At 45.3% G+C, this 21983-nt stretch overlaps 1 protein-coding gene across 1 annotated transcript in view; it reads left to right on the top strand.

Annotated features, from left to right (window-relative positions):
* Positions 1 to 1143: 1143 nt before the first annotated feature.
* CPPED1 (calcineurin like phosphoesterase domain containing 1) overlaps positions 1144 to 21983 on the top strand; it is a 138922-nt gene continuing 118082 nt past the window's right edge. The window contains exon 1 of the mRNA XM_023231081.1: positions 1144 to 1449. Coding sequence (XP_023086849.1) covers positions 1380 to 1449 — 70 coding nt within the window. The 5' untranslated portion in view covers positions 1144 to 1379. The remainder of the gene's footprint in view (positions 1450 to 21983) is intronic.

Genomic DNA, 21983 nt, shown 5'->3' with positions numbered 1-21983 from the left:
ATGCCTGTAATCCTAGCACTCTAGGAGGCCCAGGTGGGCGGATTGTCTGAGCTCAGGAGTGCCAGATCAGCCTGGGCAACACAGTGAAACTCGTCTCTACTAAAAATACAAAATATTAGCCAGGCATGGTGGCGCATGCCAATAGTGCCAGACATTTAGGAGGCTAAGGAGGGAGAATCACCTGAGTCCAGGAGGTGGAGGCTGCAGACTCTGTGCCACTGCACTCCAGCCTAGGCAACCAGAGTGAGACCCTGTCTCTAGACAAACAAAGAAACAAAACACAATAGCAAAACACAGATCATTTTCATAGAGATTTGGATTCAGTAGATCCATTCTGGAATTAGTATTTTCAACGCGTTTGACAAATGCTGGCTAAGTAGTTCAGTAGAATGGCTCTTGAGCTGAAGAGATCCTAATTTGGTTACTCGCAGCTTTACTACCTCTCCAGATGTGTGTCACCTTGTGCAAGTCCCTTCATCTCTCTGAGCGTCAGTTTCCCCAAACGACAGATGCAGCTAATAACACCACAACCTCCTAGGGCTGTAGTGCGGATGAAGTGAGCCGCGTGCAAAGTGCGTAGCGCCCTGTCTGGTGCATAGCAAGCAAAGATAATGACAGAAAGATGGTGGCAGCCACTGGGAAGTTCGAGCTGAGACAGTCCTCCAAGACATCCACCTTTTGATTTTTTTTTTTTTTTTTTTTTTGTATTGGCAAGGTCTCTCGCTGTGTTGCCCAGGCTGGTCTCCAACACCTGGACTCAGGCGATCCTCCCTCCTTGGCCTCCCAAAGAGCTGGGGTTACAGGCGTAAGCCACCCCAGAGGCTCCTTCTGACTTTATGATATAGTTGTCAGGTTAAAAAAATCAGGACACTTTCATTCAAACCTGCAAAAAGAGAAAAATTTTAAAAAAATTAGGACGCCCAGTTCAATTGGAATTTCAGATAATGAAAAAAAAAAATTAACGTAAGTAGCTCCCAAATACTGCATGGGACATATTTATACTAAGTCAGTCATTCTTTTTTAAAAAAAAATCTGAAATTTCAATTTAACTGGGAGTCCTGCATTTTTACTGTTAAATCTAGTAACTCTGCCTTTAGGGAAGGACTGACCCCAAAGCCTTATTCCCGCCCACGTCTGCCCTAGAGTCTCCACTCGCCAGGCGCGCAGGTCGATCCCAGAGGGGACGCTGGCGCCTCCGCTCCGCCCAGACAGCACTAGCGGCGCCCCGAGCGACCGGGCTCCGCCCCGTCCCGCCCCAGTCCCGCCCCGAGAGCAAAGGGCGCCGCCCGAAGCGGGACAGGTCTGGCAGTTGGCTTGTGTGAAGTCGCGCGGCTTCCACCCACGCAGTGTTCTGAGTGAAGGCCAGAAACTCGCTCGCCATGTCGGCTGCAGAGGCGGGGGGTGTTTTCCACAGAGCCCGGGGCAGGACCCTGGACGCGTTTCCCGCAGGTACTGCCCGCCCCTCACCCAGGGAGGGGACTCTGGGGCTGCGGAACCGTCCGCCGGGGGAACCTTTTGTTCAGGTGTGCTCTCCGCCAGTCGGACACCATCCGGGGCTGCACCCGGGCCTGGGGGCCGCCATAGCTGCATCAAAGCCTAAATTTAGGAATTGCAGGGGCACAGTTGAGAGGCGAGTCCGAGAGAGCGGTCTGGTCCAGGAGCCTCCCTGGCGTTAACCTAACTTCCCCCAGAGAAGGGAAGTAAGAGGAAGGCTGCAAAGCATAGTTAATGACAGCTTGGGCTCTGCAGCGAGACCTGGTTTCCAAGCCCTGCATTATCATCTTGGCCTCAGCTTCCATATCTGTAAAACGGGAATACTTGTGGATGTTACCGGATAAGCGCTCGGTGCATGTTAGAGGCCATCGGTTTTATTAAGGTTGTTCACCGTTATGTGTTCTATACTCCATAAGTACAGTTATTTACTATAAGTCATTCACCGAAATGGTAACGTTGCCCCATCAGAACGGTAGAGAGGGAGTGCAGTCGAGAGTCGTGGTAAAGTGCTTGGATTTTGGATTTAGATTATCTGCTTGGCCGTAAAAAGGGGTTTGATAATACCTGCTTCATAGGGTTTTTGGAAGCGTAAACAGATCAAAAGTATTTTTGTAACCCGGTGTTGAACGCATGCTAGGTGCTAAGTCAAGAGGGAGGTTTGTTACTGGTTCCTTGATTCCCCTCTGTGGCTTTTTACTGCCTAGAGCCAGATCGCCTTCCAGGCGCTCACCAGCTTTGTACCCCCAAGGAAGTCACCCTAAAAGCTCTACGTGATCGGGCTTGTGTCCACTTCCTTCAGGGTTGTCATTCTCTCTCTTGCCCAATTCTGAAACAGGTTTTGTTGTTGCCCTTGTTTGAACTGCATTTAAAAGGGCCAAGGCCGTTCTTTCCCTGAGGGTCTTGGCGCTTGCTGTTTTCTGCTGCTAGCAGGGTTGGTGAGCCTGGCTCTCTCAGCCGTGACACCTCATTTTAAAGTTCATTCACTTCCTCATAGAGACTATGCTCATAGAGACCTGCTACCTTACGTAAAGTAGGTTTCTCTTATAATTCTATACTAAAACCTTATTTATTTATTTATGGCGGAATCTTGCTCTGTCGCCCAGGCTGGAGTGCAGTGGTGTGATCTTGGCTCACTGCAGCCTCCGCCTCCCAGGTTCAAGCGATTCTCCTGCCCTCAGCCTCCGGAGTAGCTGGGACTGTAGGCAAGCACCACCACGCCCGGCTAATTTTGTGTTTTTAGTAGAGACGGGGTTGCTCCATGTTGGTCAGGCTGGTCTCGAACTCCCAACCTCAGGTTATCCGCCCTCCTCAGCCTCCCAAAGTGCTGGGATTACAGGCCTGAGCCACCGCACCTGGCCTGGGACGACTGTATTTTAATGCAACTTGTCTTTTTTGTCCAACATGAAGATTTTGCTCTTTTCTTGCTGGGCAACTTTCCATTGGATGATTATATACTTTATACATTCTGTTGATGTATATGATGAGTATCTTCCCTTTGCCTCTCCAAACCTTTCTCCCTTCCCCAAGGGGTTGCCTCAGGGGATTGCCCTCCATGAACTACATCAGTGGGCTCCTTGCCTTTTGGTTTTCCTTTGGGCTCATCCAGTGGGGAGCCCTGAGAAGAAATAAGAGAGGGAGAGAAGCAAAAGGCAGCTGTATTTATTCTTGCAGTGTACTCCCTGTGAAGTTGCTTGGCTTGGCTGTCTTCCTCTCCACCCCTGAAGGTCAAGGTCACTCCTTCTCTCAGGACAGCTTTTCTCTTCATTCTCTCTAGTTCTGTATTTGAGTAACCATTTCCTCCTTTGAGGCGTGGGAGTGGCAGTGGTTCTGCTTTTCTATCCTTGGGTTGCGACACCCCCTTGTAGGTTTCATCCACCCAACCCACGCCAAGTAATCCCTTTTTAAGCGCTTTTAAAAATTATCCTAATTTGAGAATGCCAGCTATTTCCTGTAAGGATCCTGACTGATATAATGGCCATTTAGTTGTTTCTGGTTTTTGCCCTTGGTAACAGTGCTGTTATGAACATTCTGTACAAATCTCTTTTTGGACACATGGGAGCGTTGCTCTGAGGCATATACCTACGAGCTAAGTTCTGGGTTATAGGATATAATCATCTCCAGCATTACTAGATATGGTCAAACTGCCTTCCAAAGTGGTAGCACCAATTTATACTCCCACCAGCTGTATATGAGAGTTCCCTGTTGCTGTACATGTGTATGTATTTTTTCTTTCAGTTCAAGAAATACTTGTTGTGGGCCGGCCGCAGTGGCTCACGCCTGTAATCCCAGCACTTTGGAAGGCTGAGGCGGGTGGATCACCTGAGCTCAGGAATTCGAGACCAGCCTGACCAACATGGCGAAACCGCCTCTCTACTAAAAATACAGAATTAGCTGGGTGTGAGGGCGCATGCCTGTAGTCTCAGCTGCTTGGGACTTGGGAGGCTATGGCAGGAGAATTGCCTGAGCCTGGGAATCAGAAGTTGCAGTGAACCAAGAACATGCCACTGTACTCCAGCTTGGGCAATAGAGTGAGACTCCATCTAAAAGAAAAAAAAAACTAAATATTTCTTATATTCCTATTGCACTCTCCAGTATTGTGTAGAATAGGAAGTTGAGGGCGGGGGAGTGGTTCAAGTTACATGCTCTCAGCGGCTTATAATAATCCAGGTACAAAGCTAGGGCACAAAATACAATGCTTGGCTATTGGTGGGCTCTGAGGACATTCAGGCAGGGCTTCCCTGAGGACATGTTGCTTCATCTGATTGCTAAAAGAGGAGTATGAGTTAACTGGGTCATGAAGGAAGGGAAGACCATTGTGGACCATGGGCAGAGCAAGTGTGAGAGTCCTAGGACATGGCAGGATGGGAAAGGGAAGGATGAGGGCTGAAGGAAATCTCTGAGTCTGGAGCAGAAAGATGAGATTGGGGCATGGTGTAGAATGAGGTTGGAGAAGGGGGTGGTGGTAACTAAGAATTTTCATTATATCCTAATAGCATCAAGAGGTTTCAAGCTGGATGTGTGAAGAAGCAAGGATTCATGATCAGATTTTTATTTTGAAAAGAATGGTCTGGTTACAGCAATGGCAGCAAAAGCATTTCTACTTTAGAGCAACTTGGGATGCAATCCAGTTGGAAGCTGGAGCTCAAGGATTTGTCTGGAAGCTGCATTTCTGTAGCCCCCCGTTATTTACTTTGTTTTTTGTTTTTGTTTGTTTGTTTTGAGATGGAGTCTCGCTCTTTCACCCAGACTGCAGTGTAGTGATGCTATCTTTACTCACTGCAGCCTCCACCTCCCAGGTTCAAACAATTCTCCTGCCTCAGCCTCCCGAGTAGCTCGGATTACAGGCATGTACCACCACGCCCGGCTAATTTTTGCATTTTTAGTAGCGATGGAGTTTCGCCATGTTGGCCAGGCTAGTCTGGAACTCCTGACCTCAAGTGATCCACCCGCGTCGGCCTCCCAAAGTGCTGGGATTTACAGGCGTGAGCCACCACACCTGGCCCCCATTGTTTACTTTGAATGTGTTTATTTGCTGTAGCTGGAGGTACCTATTGGGCGCGGGGTGTCTTCCAGTGGAGATGATGAATAGAGTGCTGAGGTATAGAAGCTTCCTAGGCCATTGCAGCTCCCAGGGGGCCACCACTGGGACCAGAGGATCAGAGGGCATCTCCCCTGGATAAGAATGGGGGTGCTGGAGAGAGACTTGACGATAAATGTATGAGACACCTACCCTACTGATAGAAGGAGAGAGTGACCTGGAACTTTTCTTAGCCCTGAGTAAATCTAGAAGTGGGGCCAGCTGTTGATCTTCTCTGTGATCCTTGCAGTCCCATAGACACACTCAGGATGGGTCATTTAATGGAGAGCCTTGAGAGGCCCAGCCTCAGAGTGTTCTGCTGAGAACCCCAGGCTTGTGGCTTCACATTACTAGGCGCTGAACCCTAACCTACCATCGCTGCTTCCATTGCACTCATTGACAATTTCCCGGGGTCCTGACTCTCTTAGCATCACTGGCAACTTGGAGAGGTGCCCTTAGAGGTATCAGAGGCGTTTCCAGACTCCTTGGGAGGCCAGTAGAGTTGCCCTTTGGGCAGACTGAGAAAGTTCAAGAACTGACTTTTTCGAGGCTGGGAGTGGTGGCTTATGCCTGTAATTCTAGCACTTTGGGAGACCGAGGCGGGTGGATTGCTTGAGGCCAGGAGTTTAAGACCAGCCTGGCCAACATGGCGAAACCCCGTCTCTACTAAAAATGTAAAAATTAGCCAGGTGTGGTGGCACACACCTGTAATCCCAGCCACTCAGAAGGCTGAGGCAGGAGAATAGCTTGAACCTGGGAGGTGGAGGTTGCAGTGAGCCGAGATCGCCCACTGCACTCCAGCCTAGGAGACAGAGTGATGACTGTGTCTCAAAAAAAAAAAAAAAAAAAAAAAAAAAAAGCTGGCTTTTCCCCTTCTCTTGCCAAAACACACACCATCAAAGGGGTTTGATTAACTCAAGCAACGGTCCCTAAAAATCACAGCTTTGAACCATCACCTGTGCTGCAAAATTAGCTCATTGAGTGGTTTGTTTTCCAAGTGTAGCCTGGCAATTAAATGAAAGAGCGCTTTGCTTTAAGACGCATTTCCTCCCGCCGGTGATTTACTTACATGAGTAACAGTATTCCCATCAACTCCTTCCAGTAGTGGTGTGTGTGACGCTTGGTTTCAGTCATCTGTTCCCTGTTAACATAATCTGCTAGGCTCTGTTGACGGATGTTGATTAAAAAAAAATGGTACACGTCTCACCTGAGAAAGCTCACATTCCTAAGGCATGTTCAGATATTCATTTTAATTAGGCAAATTGATAATTAGGTTTTCTTGACACATATCCTAATTAGGACTACTTTCTTCTAGTAAGTAATTGTCTTTTGAGAAGTTTATGGCTTCTGTTTTGAAGAAATCCTAAAAGGGAGAGGTGTTAAGATAAAATATGCTTTTAAAGTGACTTATATTTAATTATTTTTAGGTCCGAATCTGTTTTTCCAGTTTGATATTTTCCCTTCAGAGAACTGGATTAATGGGTGGTATTCTTAAAAAGATTATTTTCCCGGACATTTCAAGCCTCTGCTGCTGTTCCTAAGAAGCTGCTGGAATTTGCTATATCCTGAATCTCTCCTTGTACTCTCTGAAAAACTTCTCCCATGGCAGAGAATAAATAGAATCTCAGTAAAAAAAAGTAACTCACTCTGTCTCTTGCAGATCTCACCTAAGAACTTTTCTAGAAATAGTAGACCTGGAAAGGTATCTCCAAGTTTGAACAGAGTTGAAAATATTGTGGTTTTAAAAATTCTAACAGGATGATGATGATGATGAAATAAATGCTTTCAACTGTGCCATACATTTAGGCCAAACTAGTTATTTCTTATTTGAGATATATTTGAAGGTCTAATTTGAGGGTTTCTATGACTAAATTGGGCTTATGATTACTTTCTCAACTGTTTGTGATAATCATCAGTCAAGAGATAGAGTGACCAGGACACATAGGTAAAAAGTTCACACTATAACATTTCCAGAAAACACAATTAATTTTATTTTTGAATGTCGGGGTTTTTCCTGATTTTAAAAAATGTGTTTATTTATTTATTATATTTTATATCTTTTGAGGTGGTCTTGGTCTGTCACCCAGACTGGAGTACAGTGATGTGATCATGGCTCACTGCAGCCTCAATCTGTGGTGCTGAAGTGATCCTTTCACCTCAGCCTCCTGAGTAGCTGAGACTACAGGCATGTACCACCATGCTTGGCTAATTTTTAAATATTTTTTTAGAGACAAGGTCTTACTATGTTGCCCAGGCTGGTCTTGAACTCCTGAACTCAAGCCATCCTCCCACCTCAGCCTCCCAAACTGTTAGGACAAGCTTGTTCAACCCATGGTCCCCTGGCCACATGTGGCCCGGGATGGCTTTGAATGCATCCCAGCACGAATTCCTAAACGGTCTTAAAAGTTGAGATTTTTTTTGTGATTTTTTTTTTTTTAAGCTCATCAGCTATCATTAATGTTAGTGTATTTCATGTGTGGCCCAAGACAGTTCTTCCATTGTGGCCCAGGAAAACCAAAAGATTGGACATCCCTGTGCTAGGATTACAGGTGTGAGCCACTGTGCCTGGCCTGCTCTAAAAATTTTTTTGGAGGCAAGGTCTTGCCCCGTCACCTATGCTGGAGTACAGTGGCGTGATCTCTGCCCACTGCAGCCTCCCCCTCCTGAGCTCAAGCCATCCTCGATCCTCCCATCTCCGCCTCCTGAGTCGCTAGGACCACAGAAGGTGCTACCACGCCTGGCTGATTTTTGTATTTTTTGTAGAGACAGTTTCGCCATGTCACTCAGGTTAGTCTTGAATTCTTGGACTCAAGCAGTCCTCCTGCCTCAGCCTCCAAAAGTGCTGGGATTACAGGCATGAGCCACTGCATCTGGCCTAAATTTTTTAATAACTTTCTTGAGGTAAAATTTATATACCATAACATTCATTTTAAGTTTACAACTCAAGGGATTTTAGTAACTTTAGAGTAGTGCAGTCACAATCCAACTAGCACATCTCTACCTTCCCAAAAAAGAAGTGTTATGCCCACTTGCAAGCCTCTTCATGTTGTCACCCCCAGCACAGGCAGCTACTAATTTACCACCATAGATTTGCCTTTTGTGGACATTTCATGTAAATGGAATAATATATGGTCTTTTGTGACTGGCCTCTTGGTGTTAGCATAAGGTTTCTGAGGCTCACTCATTTTGTAGCTTGAACCAATACTTTGTTCCTTTTTACTAAATGATATTCCATTGTATGGATAACCCATTTTGTTTATCCAACCACCTATTGATAAACATTCGGACACCTTTTTTTTTTTTTTTTGACACTGACGGACATTTCACCCATCTGGGCACCTCTTGTCTGTTGGGAATAAAGGTGCTATGAACAGTCACAGACACATCTTCTTAAAGATATTTGTTCTCATATCTTTTGGGTAGATACCTGGGGTTGGGATTGCTGAGTCATACGGTAATTATGTTTAATATTTTGAGGAACCACCAAACTATTTTCCAAAGCAAATGCGCCATTTTACATTCCCACCAGCAGTGTATATGGGTTCCAGTTTCTCCATATCCTTGCCAGCATTTCTTATTGCTGGTTTTTTTTATTATAACCATCCAAATGGTTGTGAAGTAGTATCTCATTGTGAGGTGTTTTGTTTTTTTTTTTTTTTTTTTTTTGAGACAGGGTCTCACTCTGTCACCCAGGCTGGAGTGCAGTGGCCTGATCTCAGCTCCCTGCAACCTCTGCCTCCCAGATTCAAGCGATTCTCCTGCCTCAGACTCCCAAGTAGCTGGGATTTCAGGTGTGCACCATCACACCTGGCTAATTTGTGTATTTTTTATTAGAGACGGGGTTTTACCATGTTGACCAGGCTGGTCTGGAATTCCTGACCTCAGGTAATCCACTTGCCTCGGCCTCCCAAAATGCTGGGATTACAGGCATGAGCCACCATGCCTGGCCCCTTGTGTGTTTCTTCTTGTGACTTTGCTGTCTTTTTCTACCTGTAGACTATAAATTCTTGAGGAGCGAGAAGCCCAGACCTAGGATGGTGTCTGGCAGTAGTGGACATTCAGTGGCTTTTTTTTTTTTTTTTTTTTTTTTTAAGGCAGAGTCTTGCTCTGTCACCCAGACTGGAGTGCAGTGGCATGATCTCAGCTCACAGCAACCTCTGCTTTCTGGGTTCAAGTGAGTCTCCCGCCTCAGCCTTCCGAGTAGCTGGGACTACAGGTGCATGCCACCGCACCTAGCTGATTTTTGTGTTTTTGGTAGAGACGGGATTTTACCATGTTGGCCAGGCTGGTCTTGAACTCCTGACCTCAAGTGAACTGCCTGCCTTGGCCTCTTGAAGTGCTGAGATTGTAGACCTAAGCCATCACACTTGGCCTCAGTGACCATTTAATATTGAGTAAATGAATGAGTATGAATGAATACACTCCATCTGGGTCACCTGTGTGTATCTGTCCAACCCATTGCTGTCAGGCACCATGGAGTCTCCAGACTAAATAAAGCTGAGACCAAGGTATTGATCAAACCAATACAAGTTGTTGGCTGGGTGCGGTGGCTCACGCCTGTAATCCCGGCACTTTGGGAGGCCGAGGTGAGTGGATTACTTGAGGTCAGGAGTTTGAGACCAGCCTGGCCAACATGGTGAAACCCCATCTTTACTAAAAATACAAAAATTAGCTGGGCATGGTGGCTGGCACCTGTAATCCCAGCTACTCTGGAGGCTGAGGCAGGAGAACTGCATGAGCCTGTGAGATGGAGGTTGCAGTCAACTAAGATCATGTCACTGCACTCCAGTCTGGACAACAGAGCAAGACTCCATCTCCAAAAACAAAAACAAAAAAAAAGAGGTTGCATGACTACGCCAGGTGGCTGTGCACCATGTATACTACTCCATGGCATCTAGAGGCAGAGGTTTTGCCTACCAGGTGGGTGCCCTCGCATGGAGCACATCTGCCCAGAGGCAGGGTTACCTTCTCTTTGCATCTGGGGCTTCTATTAGCCTGGCCTTGTGCCTACATAGCTGCTTCTGCACAGAGAAGGTGCCTTCTACCAGTTCTCCCCAGAGTGCTGCCTGGGACAGCAGCTGCCTGCTGTGTTGTTAGGGAAATGGGGGAAAAAAATAGCAGCAAATATCCCAAAACAGGCAAACCCCAAGTGGAATTCTGCTCTTGAAAAGTGAGAGAGGTTCTGGAAATGTCTTTTCCCCTCTTTAACTGTCATCTCAAATGGCATCGGCCAAAGCCAGTGATGCCGAAAGCTGCCTGGCCACGAAGTCCCAGCCCATCTGCTTTCTTAGTTCTCTGAAGAGTTGCAGATAAAGATTTTGGCAGGATGGCCAGTGTGGCAGCCAAGCCATGACTCAGAAGCTTTTGCGTGTCTCAGAAACTACCTTTTGAATGCATTTAGGCCAAGGAAAGAGAGGTTGGGTACCTTTGTACAGCTTGAGCATCCCTAATGCAACATGCTCTAAGATCCGAAACTTTTTGAGCACTGACTTGATGATCAAAGGTCATGCTCAAAAGCATTTTGAATTTCAGATTTTACAGATTAGAAATGCTCTACCAGTTTGCATATGCAAATGTTCCAAAATCTGAAAAAATCTGGAATCTGAAACTCTTCTGGTCCTGGTCCCAAGCATTTTGGATAAGAGATATGCAACCTGTACTTAGGACAAGTCATTTGGAGACTCTGAGGATACTGCTGTCACAATTAATTATTTTGGGGGTTGGGGGAGGGACAGGGTCCTGAGGGACACTATTTTTTTTTTTTTTTTTTTCTTTAACAACTCTTAGCATACCCGACAGTTCACCATGTTAATTGTTAGTTAAATAATATTTACTACTTTGGGCTTCTTTCTGATTTAACAGTCTAAACGTGTACAATTCAGTGGCTTTTAGTATATTCACAGAGGTGTACAACCATCACCACAATCAATTTTAGAACATTTTCCTGAATCCAAGAAGAAACCCTGCAGCCCTGTGCTGAAACTGCCCCCAAAGTCCCCCAACCCCTAAAGAGCCACTAATGAAGGAACTCTTAATCTGCTGCATACCATTCTGGCAGCTTCACAGTAGGGACATTAAGTTCGTTAAGTCAGAAAGAGTCCCAAAGTGGTAAATATTGTTTAGCTGCTCTTTGGTGTTTTTTGTTTTTGTTTTTGTTTTTGTTTTCGTTTACCACTAAAATAAGATTAGTCCCCAGAGCAGTTGAAGCGTATTGCTGGAGACATTTAGATTGTGATTCACTATGTAGATTGCTATTGTGAGAAACTGCAAAAATTGCATTTTGTTGCCATTTGCTCTTTAGCCAGAAAGCCTCCAGGCAGCTGTGAACCTACCCATCTTTGCTGCTTTATAACCAAAGCAATATCCACAGTATACAAAGGAAAAGATGTTGAGACCATAGCATGTAAATATATATGTGTCTCTCATCAGATGTTTGCTCAGCCCCACCATGTGCCGGGGGAACCAAGAGATGGGTGAGTCTTTAAAAAGTCTGTCTCCGCTAAGGTAAGGGTAGGGGTTACTATGAGTGGTAGTCAGGGTATGAGTAACTCACTTTTGACCACTTGCTCTTTGTCTAGTCCAAATGCTTTACATGTTTTAAGTCATTAATTCTTCCCAACAACCCTTTCGAGGTAGGTGCTGTTATTCCTACTTTGCAGATAAGGAGACTGAGGCCCAGAGAGGTTCAGGAACTTGCATCATGTCACGTAGCTGGTAAAGGGTAGAAATGGGATTTGAACTTGGGTACTCAAGCCTCAGTCTGGGCTCCACTGGAACTTGGTTAAGAGTTTCGGGAGATAGAGGCCCAAAGTCAGTCGTCAGCATGGTCTGTCCCCTGCCTCCTGCTCCAGCCTTCTTGTCACTCAGGGTCTGGGTATTTGCAGTGCCCCCTGCCTGGAGCGCGTCCCCGCAGCCCCACTCACTGGCCACTCTGTCTTGCAATCAGCCTGATTACCCTGTAGTTGTAAAGAGCGAAGTGTGTAATTGAGTTGTGTAACTGACTTAGTTATTTGCTTGTTTGTTGTGCATCTCCCCCACTATCGTGTAAGGTTGTAAGGAACAGGATCCATCAGCATTGCTCACTGTTGAATGTCCAGCCACTGACAGCCAGTGTCCTAGAGCACGTGCTCAGAACATACCTGCTTAAGTGAGTGAAGGAGGCCAAGCTGCATCTGCCTACAGGGCAAGGAGCATTTGAGCTGGCAGGGAAGGGTAGAAGGGATTTCAGCAGGAAGAGTTGGTAGAACAGAGAGCATATCCCGGAAAGAGGAGGGGAAGTGTATTAATCCGTTCTCACTGCTAATAAAGACAGAACCAAGACTGGGTAATTTAGAAAGGAAAGAGGTTTAATGGACTCACACTTCACATTGCTGAGGAGGCCTCACAATCATGGTGGAAGACAAAGGAAGAACAAAGGGACATCTTACATGGTGGCAGGCAAAAGAGCATGTGCAGGGGAACTTCCCTTTATAAAACCATCAGATCTCGTGAGACTTATTCACTATCATGAGAACAGCGTGGGAAAGACCCGCCCCCATGATTCAGTTACCTCCCACCGGGTGCTTCTCATGACGTGGGAATTATGGGAGCTACAATTCAAGATGAGATTTGGGTGGGGACACAGCCAAACCGTATCAGGAATTATGGGGTGTGTTGGAGAAGCAGATAGTGTTCTATCTGGGGGGGAATCCTGTGGTATGTCTTAAGCAGGGTTTCTCAACCCCCCAGCATCGTTGACATTTATGGGCTGGATTTTGTTGTGAGTTCCTGTCCTGTGTGTCATGAAACGTTTAGCAGCATCTCTAGCCTTTATCCACTGGATTCCAGCAGCATCACCCACTTCCCAGTGTGGTACCCCAAAATGTCTGTAGACGTTGTCACATGTCAAAATCATCCCTGGTCTGATGGGACTACAGCCACTGGTCCATTAGGACCAGTGAGATACGGCTGGAAGAGGCCAGGTGCAGCGGTTCAGGCCGGTAATCCCAGCACTTCGGGAGGCTGAGGCAGGTGGATCACTTGAAGTCAGGAGTTTGAGACCAGTGTGGCCAAGATGGTCAAACTCATCTCTTCTAAAAATAAAAAACATTAGCTGAGTGTGGTGGCACACTCCTGTAATCTCAGTTGCTCGAGAGGCTGAGGCAGGAGAATTGCTTGAACCTGGGGGGCAGAGGTTGCAGTGAGCCAAGATTGTGCCACTGCACTCCAGTCTGGACAACAGATCAAGACAACATCTCAAAAAAAGAAAAAAAAAAAAAAAGATATAGCTGGAAGAACTTTGGGCCCCTTTTGGGCCCAAGTGCTAGAATGAGTGGGAATCCATTGATGTCTTCATCTTTTTCTTCACCAAATATTGACTGATGCCTGCCACATGCCAGACTGAATAATACAAGCTGCTGATATGCTAGAAAGGGAATGCAAACGTGGGCCTGCCCTGGAGCTTTCAGGATGGTGGCTCTGTAGCCAGGAATTTGATGATCTGTTTAAGGGGTTGGGAAGAGACAAAATGACAGCAACTGCCTGAGATGAACTGGAGTAGGGAGAGCTGCAGGGAGCCATCCTGGCAGCCTCCTTCTCCCAGGTGGGAATCATGAAAACCTGGCCCAAGAGTAGTTGGTGGTGGGAACGGGAAGGTGGGGCTGTTGCAGGGATGTTGTAGACGTGGAATGATGCAACTTGGCTGGCTACATGCACAGGATGACACACGATCTTAAGATCTGTAGACTGGGGCACTAGGGATGATGATGGCAAAATTAGCGAGATCTAGGGAGGGAGCCAGTCTTAAAGAAAGACGTGCAGCCATAGAAAAGAATGAGCTCATGTCCTATTGCAGGGACATGGATGAAGCTGGGAGCCATCATTTTCAGCAAATGTAGGAACAGAAAACGAAACGCAGCATGTTCTCATAAGCGGGAGTTGAACAATGAGAACACATGAACAAGGGAGGGGAACATCACACACGGGGGTCTATTGGGGGATTCGGGGCAAGGGGAGGGAGAGCGTTAGAACAAATACCTAATGCATGCAGGGCTGAAAACCTAGAGGACGGGTTGATAGGGGCAGCAGACCACAATAGCACATGTATGCCTACGTAACAAACCTGCATGTACTGCACATGCATCCCAGAACTTAAAGTACAATTAAAAAAAAAAGAAAGATGATGGATTTGCCTGTGGAAGTGTTGAATTTAAGATCCTGATGGGACAAGCTGGGAGCTTGGACGTGTCCAGAAAAACAAACATATTAATACTATGTTCTACTCTGTTTTTTTTGAGACAGAGTCTTGCTCTGTCACCAGGCTAGAGTGCAGTGACGCAATTTTGGCTCACTGCTGCCTCTGCCTCCCAGGTTCAAGCAATTCTCCTGCCCCAGCTGCCAGAGTAGCTGTGACTACAGGTGTGCGCCACCATGCCTGGCTAATTTTTATATTTTTAGTAGCGATGGGGTTTCACTGTGTTGGCCCAGGATGGTCTTGATCTCTTGACCTCATGATCCACCCCCTCAGCCTCCCAAAGTGCTGAGATTACAGGCGTGAGCCACTGCGCTCAGCCAATGTGACTTTTGTTACAAAAATGAAGTTAAGAAAGCTATTTATCATTGTGTTCTACCTTGAATTATTTGAGGTTGCGTACAAGTAACAGGTTTAGCACATCATGAGAGCACAAATTATAATGTAAGGTATTACTTAATAACGTGGCTGCCCTCCGGGCCTTTTCCTAGTTGGGTGATGAAAACAGTGATTCATTTGCTTTTGGGGGCGCATTTATTATAGTTAGTCATTGATCAACTGGTAATAGTGAAAGAATCAATAAAATTTCTAATTCTTGGTATATATTAAAAAGTCAGCTTTCATTAACATTGACAAATATGCCTAAAAGGGATAATAAAAATGGGAGAGGAAATATATTAGCAGAGACAAATCCAAGAAAACATTTAGTTTGTGATTTTAAAAGTTCAACGGTAAAGAGCAATTGCAATTTGAATATCTGTCTTTCAGGTAGCATATTGACACATAAACAGAGGCTCATAGGAAAGATTAATGGTAAAGCATTGTGTGAAAATTCTTCCAGGTTTTTAAGATTCTTCTCTGAATGCAGTTGCTTTGCACCTGATAATGTTTAAAGAAAACCTACAGGCCTTTCTGTCCTTAGTTTGATATTACCCAAAATTCACTGTATATTTATCCCTCAGTTTTGAAATACGGTTTCTGTGACAGTGTTTTGTAAGTTAGCTGAAATGTGGAAGTGGCCAGATCTTGTTATTCTCTGTACAACAGGTGAATCTGATTTCTAAGGTCAGTTTTTCATTTAAAAGTATTTTAAAGTTAATTTTACAATTCAATTTAGAAAATTATGGCAACTCAGGCTGGATGCGGTGTCTCATGGCTGTAATCCTAGCACCTTGGGAGGCTGAGGTGGGCTGATCACTCGAGCTCAGGAGTTGTAGAGCAGCCTAGGCAACATGGCAAAACCCCGTCTCTACCAAAAATACACAAAATTAACAGGGCATGCTGGCGTGCACCTGTGGTCCCAGCTACTTGAGAGGCTGACATGGGAGGATCGCTTGAGCCCAGGAAGTGGAAGTTGCAGTGACTCACGGTCATGCCACTGCACTCCAACCTGGGTGACAGAGTGAGACCCCATTAAAAAAAAATTATGGTAACTCATTAGCTTATCATTATTTTTTTTTTTTTTTTCTGGCTTGTTTGGCTAGACGTAGGCATTCCTGGCTTATATATGTCTCTATAGTAATTTCACCTGTCCTGAAATGTGGGCGAGTGATGTCTGTGGCAGAATATGCAAAGGTGGGGGCCTGGTTTGCCCCTCAGCCTTTGTAGATCTCAGTCCATGTATTTTCCTTTGCTGGGTCTCCTCTTCCTCACCTCTACGCAGAATGGAAAGATTACCATAGATAAGGGCTTGTCATTGCAGATGCCACAGCAGCCAGGTGGTAAATTGGGCCAGGTGGGGACTGTGGCAAATTTGAGAGCACAAACCCCATGTGAAGGCACAACCACTGTACAGACCCAGAGAGTCACTAGCACACTTCATTTGGGTCTGGTGTGGCCGGATTTTCCAGGAGAATCCAGAAAGCCAGGTATATATATATGAAACTCATGAATTAAAAAGGTTGGCAACAAATTCAGAAATTTATAAACACTGCTTGGGCCCCACAGCACACGTCTGCTAGCCAGACCTCATCCACAGATGTCGAGTTTGTAATCTGTGGAAGAGATCACCACTGAGCACTCATAGAAGACAGATGTCTCGGCCCCAGCCTGTGCCTCAAATCAACCCTGCGCTGTTGGCAGGGACCCTGAACATCATGGCCGACTAGGACAAAGCTCTGGGTCTTGCCGTCGTTGTCTTTGTGTACAGTCAGCCCATTTATCAAGACGTTCCATTTGAAGGAAGCTTTTTGGAGAGAAAATGTCAGTATTGAGGTGGATAACTTGGGGGCAGCCCAGAGCATGTTCTGTCTTCTTCGTGGCTGTCTCCACTCCAGGCCACCCAGCCCAGCAGCACTGAGGTTCTGAATAGCTCTTGGGTAGAAGTTGCTGGGTCTTTATTGTGTGACCTTGAACTTGAAGCATGCCTAAGCCCCCATCTCCCTTCCCCCTCACTACCCAGACCTCAGCATCTCTCCCTTGGTTTAATGAAAGGCTGGTTAAAGTAACTCTGAGAGTCCCTCCAGCACTAACAGTTTCTAGTACTTAGGTGGGAAAAGGCGGGCTTCTGTGAGTTAAGCCTTCAGATCTCACCGGGATGAGCTACAGTAAATGCCCTTATTGAGTGCAGTGCTGGAAGGTCAGGTGCAAATGTGACATTAACTGAGATAAGTTAAGTATGTGAGGCTAGCCCTCAGGTTTATATTACCAGCCATGGCTGACTCTCAGCTGAGCCCAGTGATCTCACCTCCAGGTGTTCATGTTCTGTGTGATGCCCTGCCCTTAAGGTGGGCTGCCCTAGTGACTTGATTATAATGAGCACAGCAAAAGTGATGGGATGTTACTTCCATCATGATGTTATGTAAGATTGTAGCTTCCATTTGCTAGCAGACCCTCTGCCTTGTGTGGTTTGATGAGGCAGGTCTCCATGTTGCAAGCTGCCATATTGGAGAGGCCCATATGGCAAGGAACTGAGGGCAGCCTCCAGTCAGCAGCCAGTGAGGAACTGAAGCCATCAGTCCTACCACCTACAAGGAGCTGAATCTTGCTAACCACTATGTAAGTAAGCTTGGAAATAGATCTTTCCCCATGTGAGTCTTCAGATAAGACCTCAACATTGACCAGCACTTCTGTTGCAGCTTGTGAGAGACCTTGCAGAGGACTAGCTAAACCATGCCAGACTCCCACAGAGGCTATGAGATAATAAATGTGGGTTGTTTGAAGCTGATACATTTGTGGTAGTTTGTTACACAGCAGTAGACAGCTAAATTACCTTCTCTGTGAATCTGTTAAAAAATTAACGTTGAAAAAGTTAAATTCACTGGTTGGGTGCGGTGGCTCACGCCTGTAATCCCAGCACTTTGGGAGGCTGAAACGAGTGGATCACGAGGTCAGGAGTTCAAAACCAGCCTGGCCAACATAGTGAAACCCCATCTCTACTAAAAATACAAAAATTAGCCAGGCGTGGTGGCAGGTGCCTATAGTCCCAGTTGCTCAGGAGGCTGAGGCGAGAGAATCGCTTGGACTGGGAGGTGGAGGTTGCAGTGAGCTGAGACCATGGCACTGCACTGCAGTCTGAATGGGAGAGTGAGACTCCATCTCAAAAAAAAAAAAAAAGAAAGAAAAAGAAAAAAAAATTCATTCTGTACATTCTTATTCATAACATATAGGTGTTTTAATTAAATAAATGTATGTTTTTACCACGTGTTAACACTAAATACCTTATAGGCATTATCCAGAGCTTTGTGTAAGTTGCTTCTAAAGTTTATGGTCTTGTTTGATACCATCTGGGTCAGAAATGAGATCTTAACACTTTTTTATTTTATTCCTTCCATACGTATTTAAGTTTGTCTCGGAATTTGACCTTGGTCTTAATCATAGTCATCAGTTAGGACCCCTGACTGGGTTATTTTTTTAAGTCAATTTTGGAAGAAAAATGCAGACTTCTTTGTTGTGCACTGGAAAACGTGTGTCTATGTGTGCGTATGTGTGTATGTGTGCATGTGTGTGCACGTGTGTGTACACATGCATGTGTGCTATATACTCATACTTGCTAATGGGTGCTTTTTCCATGAAGTCATGTAAAAATAAATTAGAACTTACTAATTAGTAGTGAATTCCCTGATTAACTTCTTATTTTTGAGATGGAGTCTCTCTTTGTCACCCAGACTGGAATGCAGTGGCACGATCTTGGCTCACTGCACCCTCCACCCCCCGGTTCAAGCGATTCTCCTGTCTCAGCCTCCCGAGTAGCTGGGACTACAGGCACACACCACCATGCCCAGCTAATTTTTGTATTTTTAGTAGAGACGGGATTTCACCATGTTGGCCAGGATGGTCTTATCTCTTGACCTCCTGATCCACCCACCTCAGCCTCCCAAAGTGCTGGGATTACAGGTATGAGCCACCACGCCCAGCCCAACTTCTTACTTTTCAAAGAATCTTGATGCTTAGTTTTGCAAGGCTATATAAACGGTGATGACTAGATAGTAATGAATAATACAGAGAAATATTTAGGGCCAAATCCATGACCTGTACATAGGCAAAGACCTAACAATGACCAGGGAAGTATGCAAAACCAAACCAAAACAAAATAAAAAATATACCACCACTAACAACCTGAACAAAACCCCTCTGAAGTGTTACTTTAGTTTAAGGAAACGATAGTCATTGTGCTTCTATTTCTCATCCAACGCATGTAAGTTACAGGTCACTCGAGTTCCTTGGTTAGTTGTAGACTGGTGCTTCCCACATTTGGATGTGCACATAGATCACCCGGGGGTTCAGTAAAATGCACATCCCGACCCAGTGGATCTGGGGCCAGAGATTCTGCATTTTGAACATACTCCCAGGCAACGCCACTATCACACCTGGATGAGTAAGGCTGTGGTCCAGCCCTGCCATTTCTGTGCCATAAACAACCTACTGGTTTCTGCTCTCAGGTAACCCTCACCTTGTCCCTCTTAATCAGCCTGGTTGCCAGGCAGTTCTGCTCCTTAATTAGTATTGTCAGGCTGTACCTTTTGACTGGGCAGTCTCATATTTAAGCTTTTTTGCTAGGAAAGGTAGGGGGAAAAAACTGGACCCCTGAGTGTCTTTCCCCCTCCCGCAGTAATGACAAATACTGTCATACTTTATAGACAGTGACTTTACAAGTCCTGTCATGCTTTAGGAGTGGACCTCAGTTTATCCCTGCTTCCATGGCTCAAGCTGCTAAAAGAGTGCTTCCAGAGGGATTCCATAAAAGCTGGACTGTGCCTGGGGACCGTACCCTGGGGGGGTAATTCTAGGCTTTGGTGAAATAATTTTAATGCAAGTATTGTTAAGAAGTCACTTTCATCTGAGTGTGGTGGCTCATCCCTATAATCCCTGCACTTTGGGAGGCCAAGGCCAAGGTGGGCAGATCATTTGAGGCCAGGAGCTTGAGACTAGCCTGGCCAACATGGCAAAACCCCGTCTCTACTAAAACTACAAAAATTAGTCGGGTGTGGTGGTGTATGCCTGTAATCGCAGCTACTCGGGAGGCTGAGGCACGAGAATCGCTTGAGCCTGGGAGGCAGAGATTGCAGCATTGCACTCCAGCCTGGGTGACAGAGGGAAACTTTGTCTTAAAAAAAAAAAAAAAAAAAAAAAGAATTCACTTTTGTCTGGGTGTGGTGGCTCATGCCTCTAATCCCAGCATTTTGGGAGGCTGAGGCAGGAGGATCACTTGAGCATGGGAGATCAAGGCTGCAGGGAGCCATAATTGTGCCACTGTACTCTAGCTTGAGTGACAAAGCCAGACCCCATCTCTGAAAATAAATTTAAAAAGACACAATTCACTTTCATAATGTAAAAAGGTGCCCTTTGAAGGGATGGAGAGGTATACATTTAAAAGAGATTCTTCCTTCTAGAGTTAAGCATTGTAAGCTCCAAATATCTTTAATTCCGCCTTGATAAAAAAAAAAAAAAATTACCATGAGACCAAAGACCACCAGCTTCTGTAGCAGGAACCTTAAGAGTACCCAGTAGTTCCTTTGGAAAATGAAGATTCCTGAGTAAACAGATTACCTCATTAGATAGGTAAGGTAGATTGAATACTGATATGTGAGCTGTCATTTATTTTAGGCCAAATCTATTTATTTTGTGCCTTGTCATCGTAAAATTGAGATTCTAAGTTTTTAGTAAGTAAACAAGTAATAATGAAAGATTTATTATAATAGCTCCAAAGACTATTGACTTTTTGAAATTCTGACTATTTGTCATAGGAAACGATTTGTTAAAACATTTGCTGTAGGGAGCTGTTTATAAACTCTGTTGTAGAAGGTTGATTTACACTGCTACCATGGGGTGCCTGTGGTCACCTCCCTTACCTGGTTCTGATTAATTCATCGAGCTTAAATGGCTCTGTAAACAGCCTCAGAAGTAGAAACACAGCTAGAAGCATTCATTGGTGTAAAAAGGTTATTATGAAAGTAAAATAAATGATTAATATGTTAAGACACAAAGCAGAATCTCAGGTTTTTTTTTCATGACACAATGATCCAGATCTTCAGGAAATCTCATTGTCTACTTCCTGACCGCTTATCCCTAATGCCTCCTTTGTAGGGATCTATTACTATGTAACAAATTACCCTGAAACTTCACGACTGAAATATGTATCATGTCACAGGATTTTGTGAGGAATCTGGGTACAGCTTAGTTGAGTTCATCTGCCAAAGAGTCTCATAAGGCTTCAATCAAGGTATCTGTTGGGGCTGTGGTCTCATCTGAAAGCTCAACAGAGGAGTGTCCTCTTCCAAGCTGACTCACATGGTTGTTGGCAGGATTGGTTTCTCATGGGCTGTTGGCCAGAGGTTTCCCTCTGTTCCTCAGCCCACTGGCCTCTCTATAGGGATATTCACAGCATGGCAGTTTTTAATCTCCAGAGCAAGGGCTCTGAGAAAGAGAAAGAGATGAAAGTCATGGTCTTCTTTTAGCCCACTCTCAGAAGGGACTCCCATCATTGTGTTCCGTTTATTAGAAGCAGGCTGCAGCCCACACTCAGAGAGTGTTGCACAGGGATGTAAATATCAGGAGGCAGGGATTTGGGGGCATTTTAGAGTCTTTCTGCCAACACAATCAGTTGGCACAGTGAATCAGTGCTCAATCACAATCAGTGCTCAGTGAATGACACTTGACTCCCTCAGTACCTGTTGGATGTGCCATATTGCTGTCTTTCTCCATGAGGTACACACACCAGGGTTTCATGCAGTCTTTGTTTAGATTGAGTTCTGGCCCCTTGTGATTGAACACTGTGCTGTAAGTTGAGGACTGGTGGGTTTATGTGCATGTACAATTTGTTCTGTAAAGTGCAGAGGTATTTTTGTTTGTTCACTTTTTTTTTCTTTAACTCTGAAAAAGGAATTAAGGGAAAGGAGGCTTGAAACTAGAATCCACTCAAAGGCGATAGTAAGCTCAGTGTGATGGGTGGAAAAGTGGCCATGGAATTTAAAAAGGTTATCACTGGCCCTTACTTGCCATTTAGATCTCAGCTTAAATGTCACCACTTCAGAGAGGTCTTTCCTGTCTTATTTATTTATTTAGTTAGTTTTATTTAGTTTTGAGACAGAATCTCTCTCTGTCACCCAGGCTGGAGTGCAATGGCATGATCTCGGCTCTCTGCAGTCTCCGCCTCCCGGGTTAAAGCATTCCTCTCACCTCAACCTTCAAAGTAGCTGAGACTACAGGGATGCACTACCACGTGTGGCCAATTTTTTATATTTT

The sequence above is a fragment of the Piliocolobus tephrosceles genome, chromosome 17 (assembly GCF_002776525.5).
Source record: "Piliocolobus tephrosceles isolate RC106 chromosome 17, ASM277652v3, whole genome shotgun sequence".
NCBI lineage: Eukaryota > Metazoa > Chordata > Mammalia > Primates > Cercopithecidae > Piliocolobus > Piliocolobus tephrosceles.
This window is presented reverse-complemented; position numbering and strand designations above follow the sequence as displayed.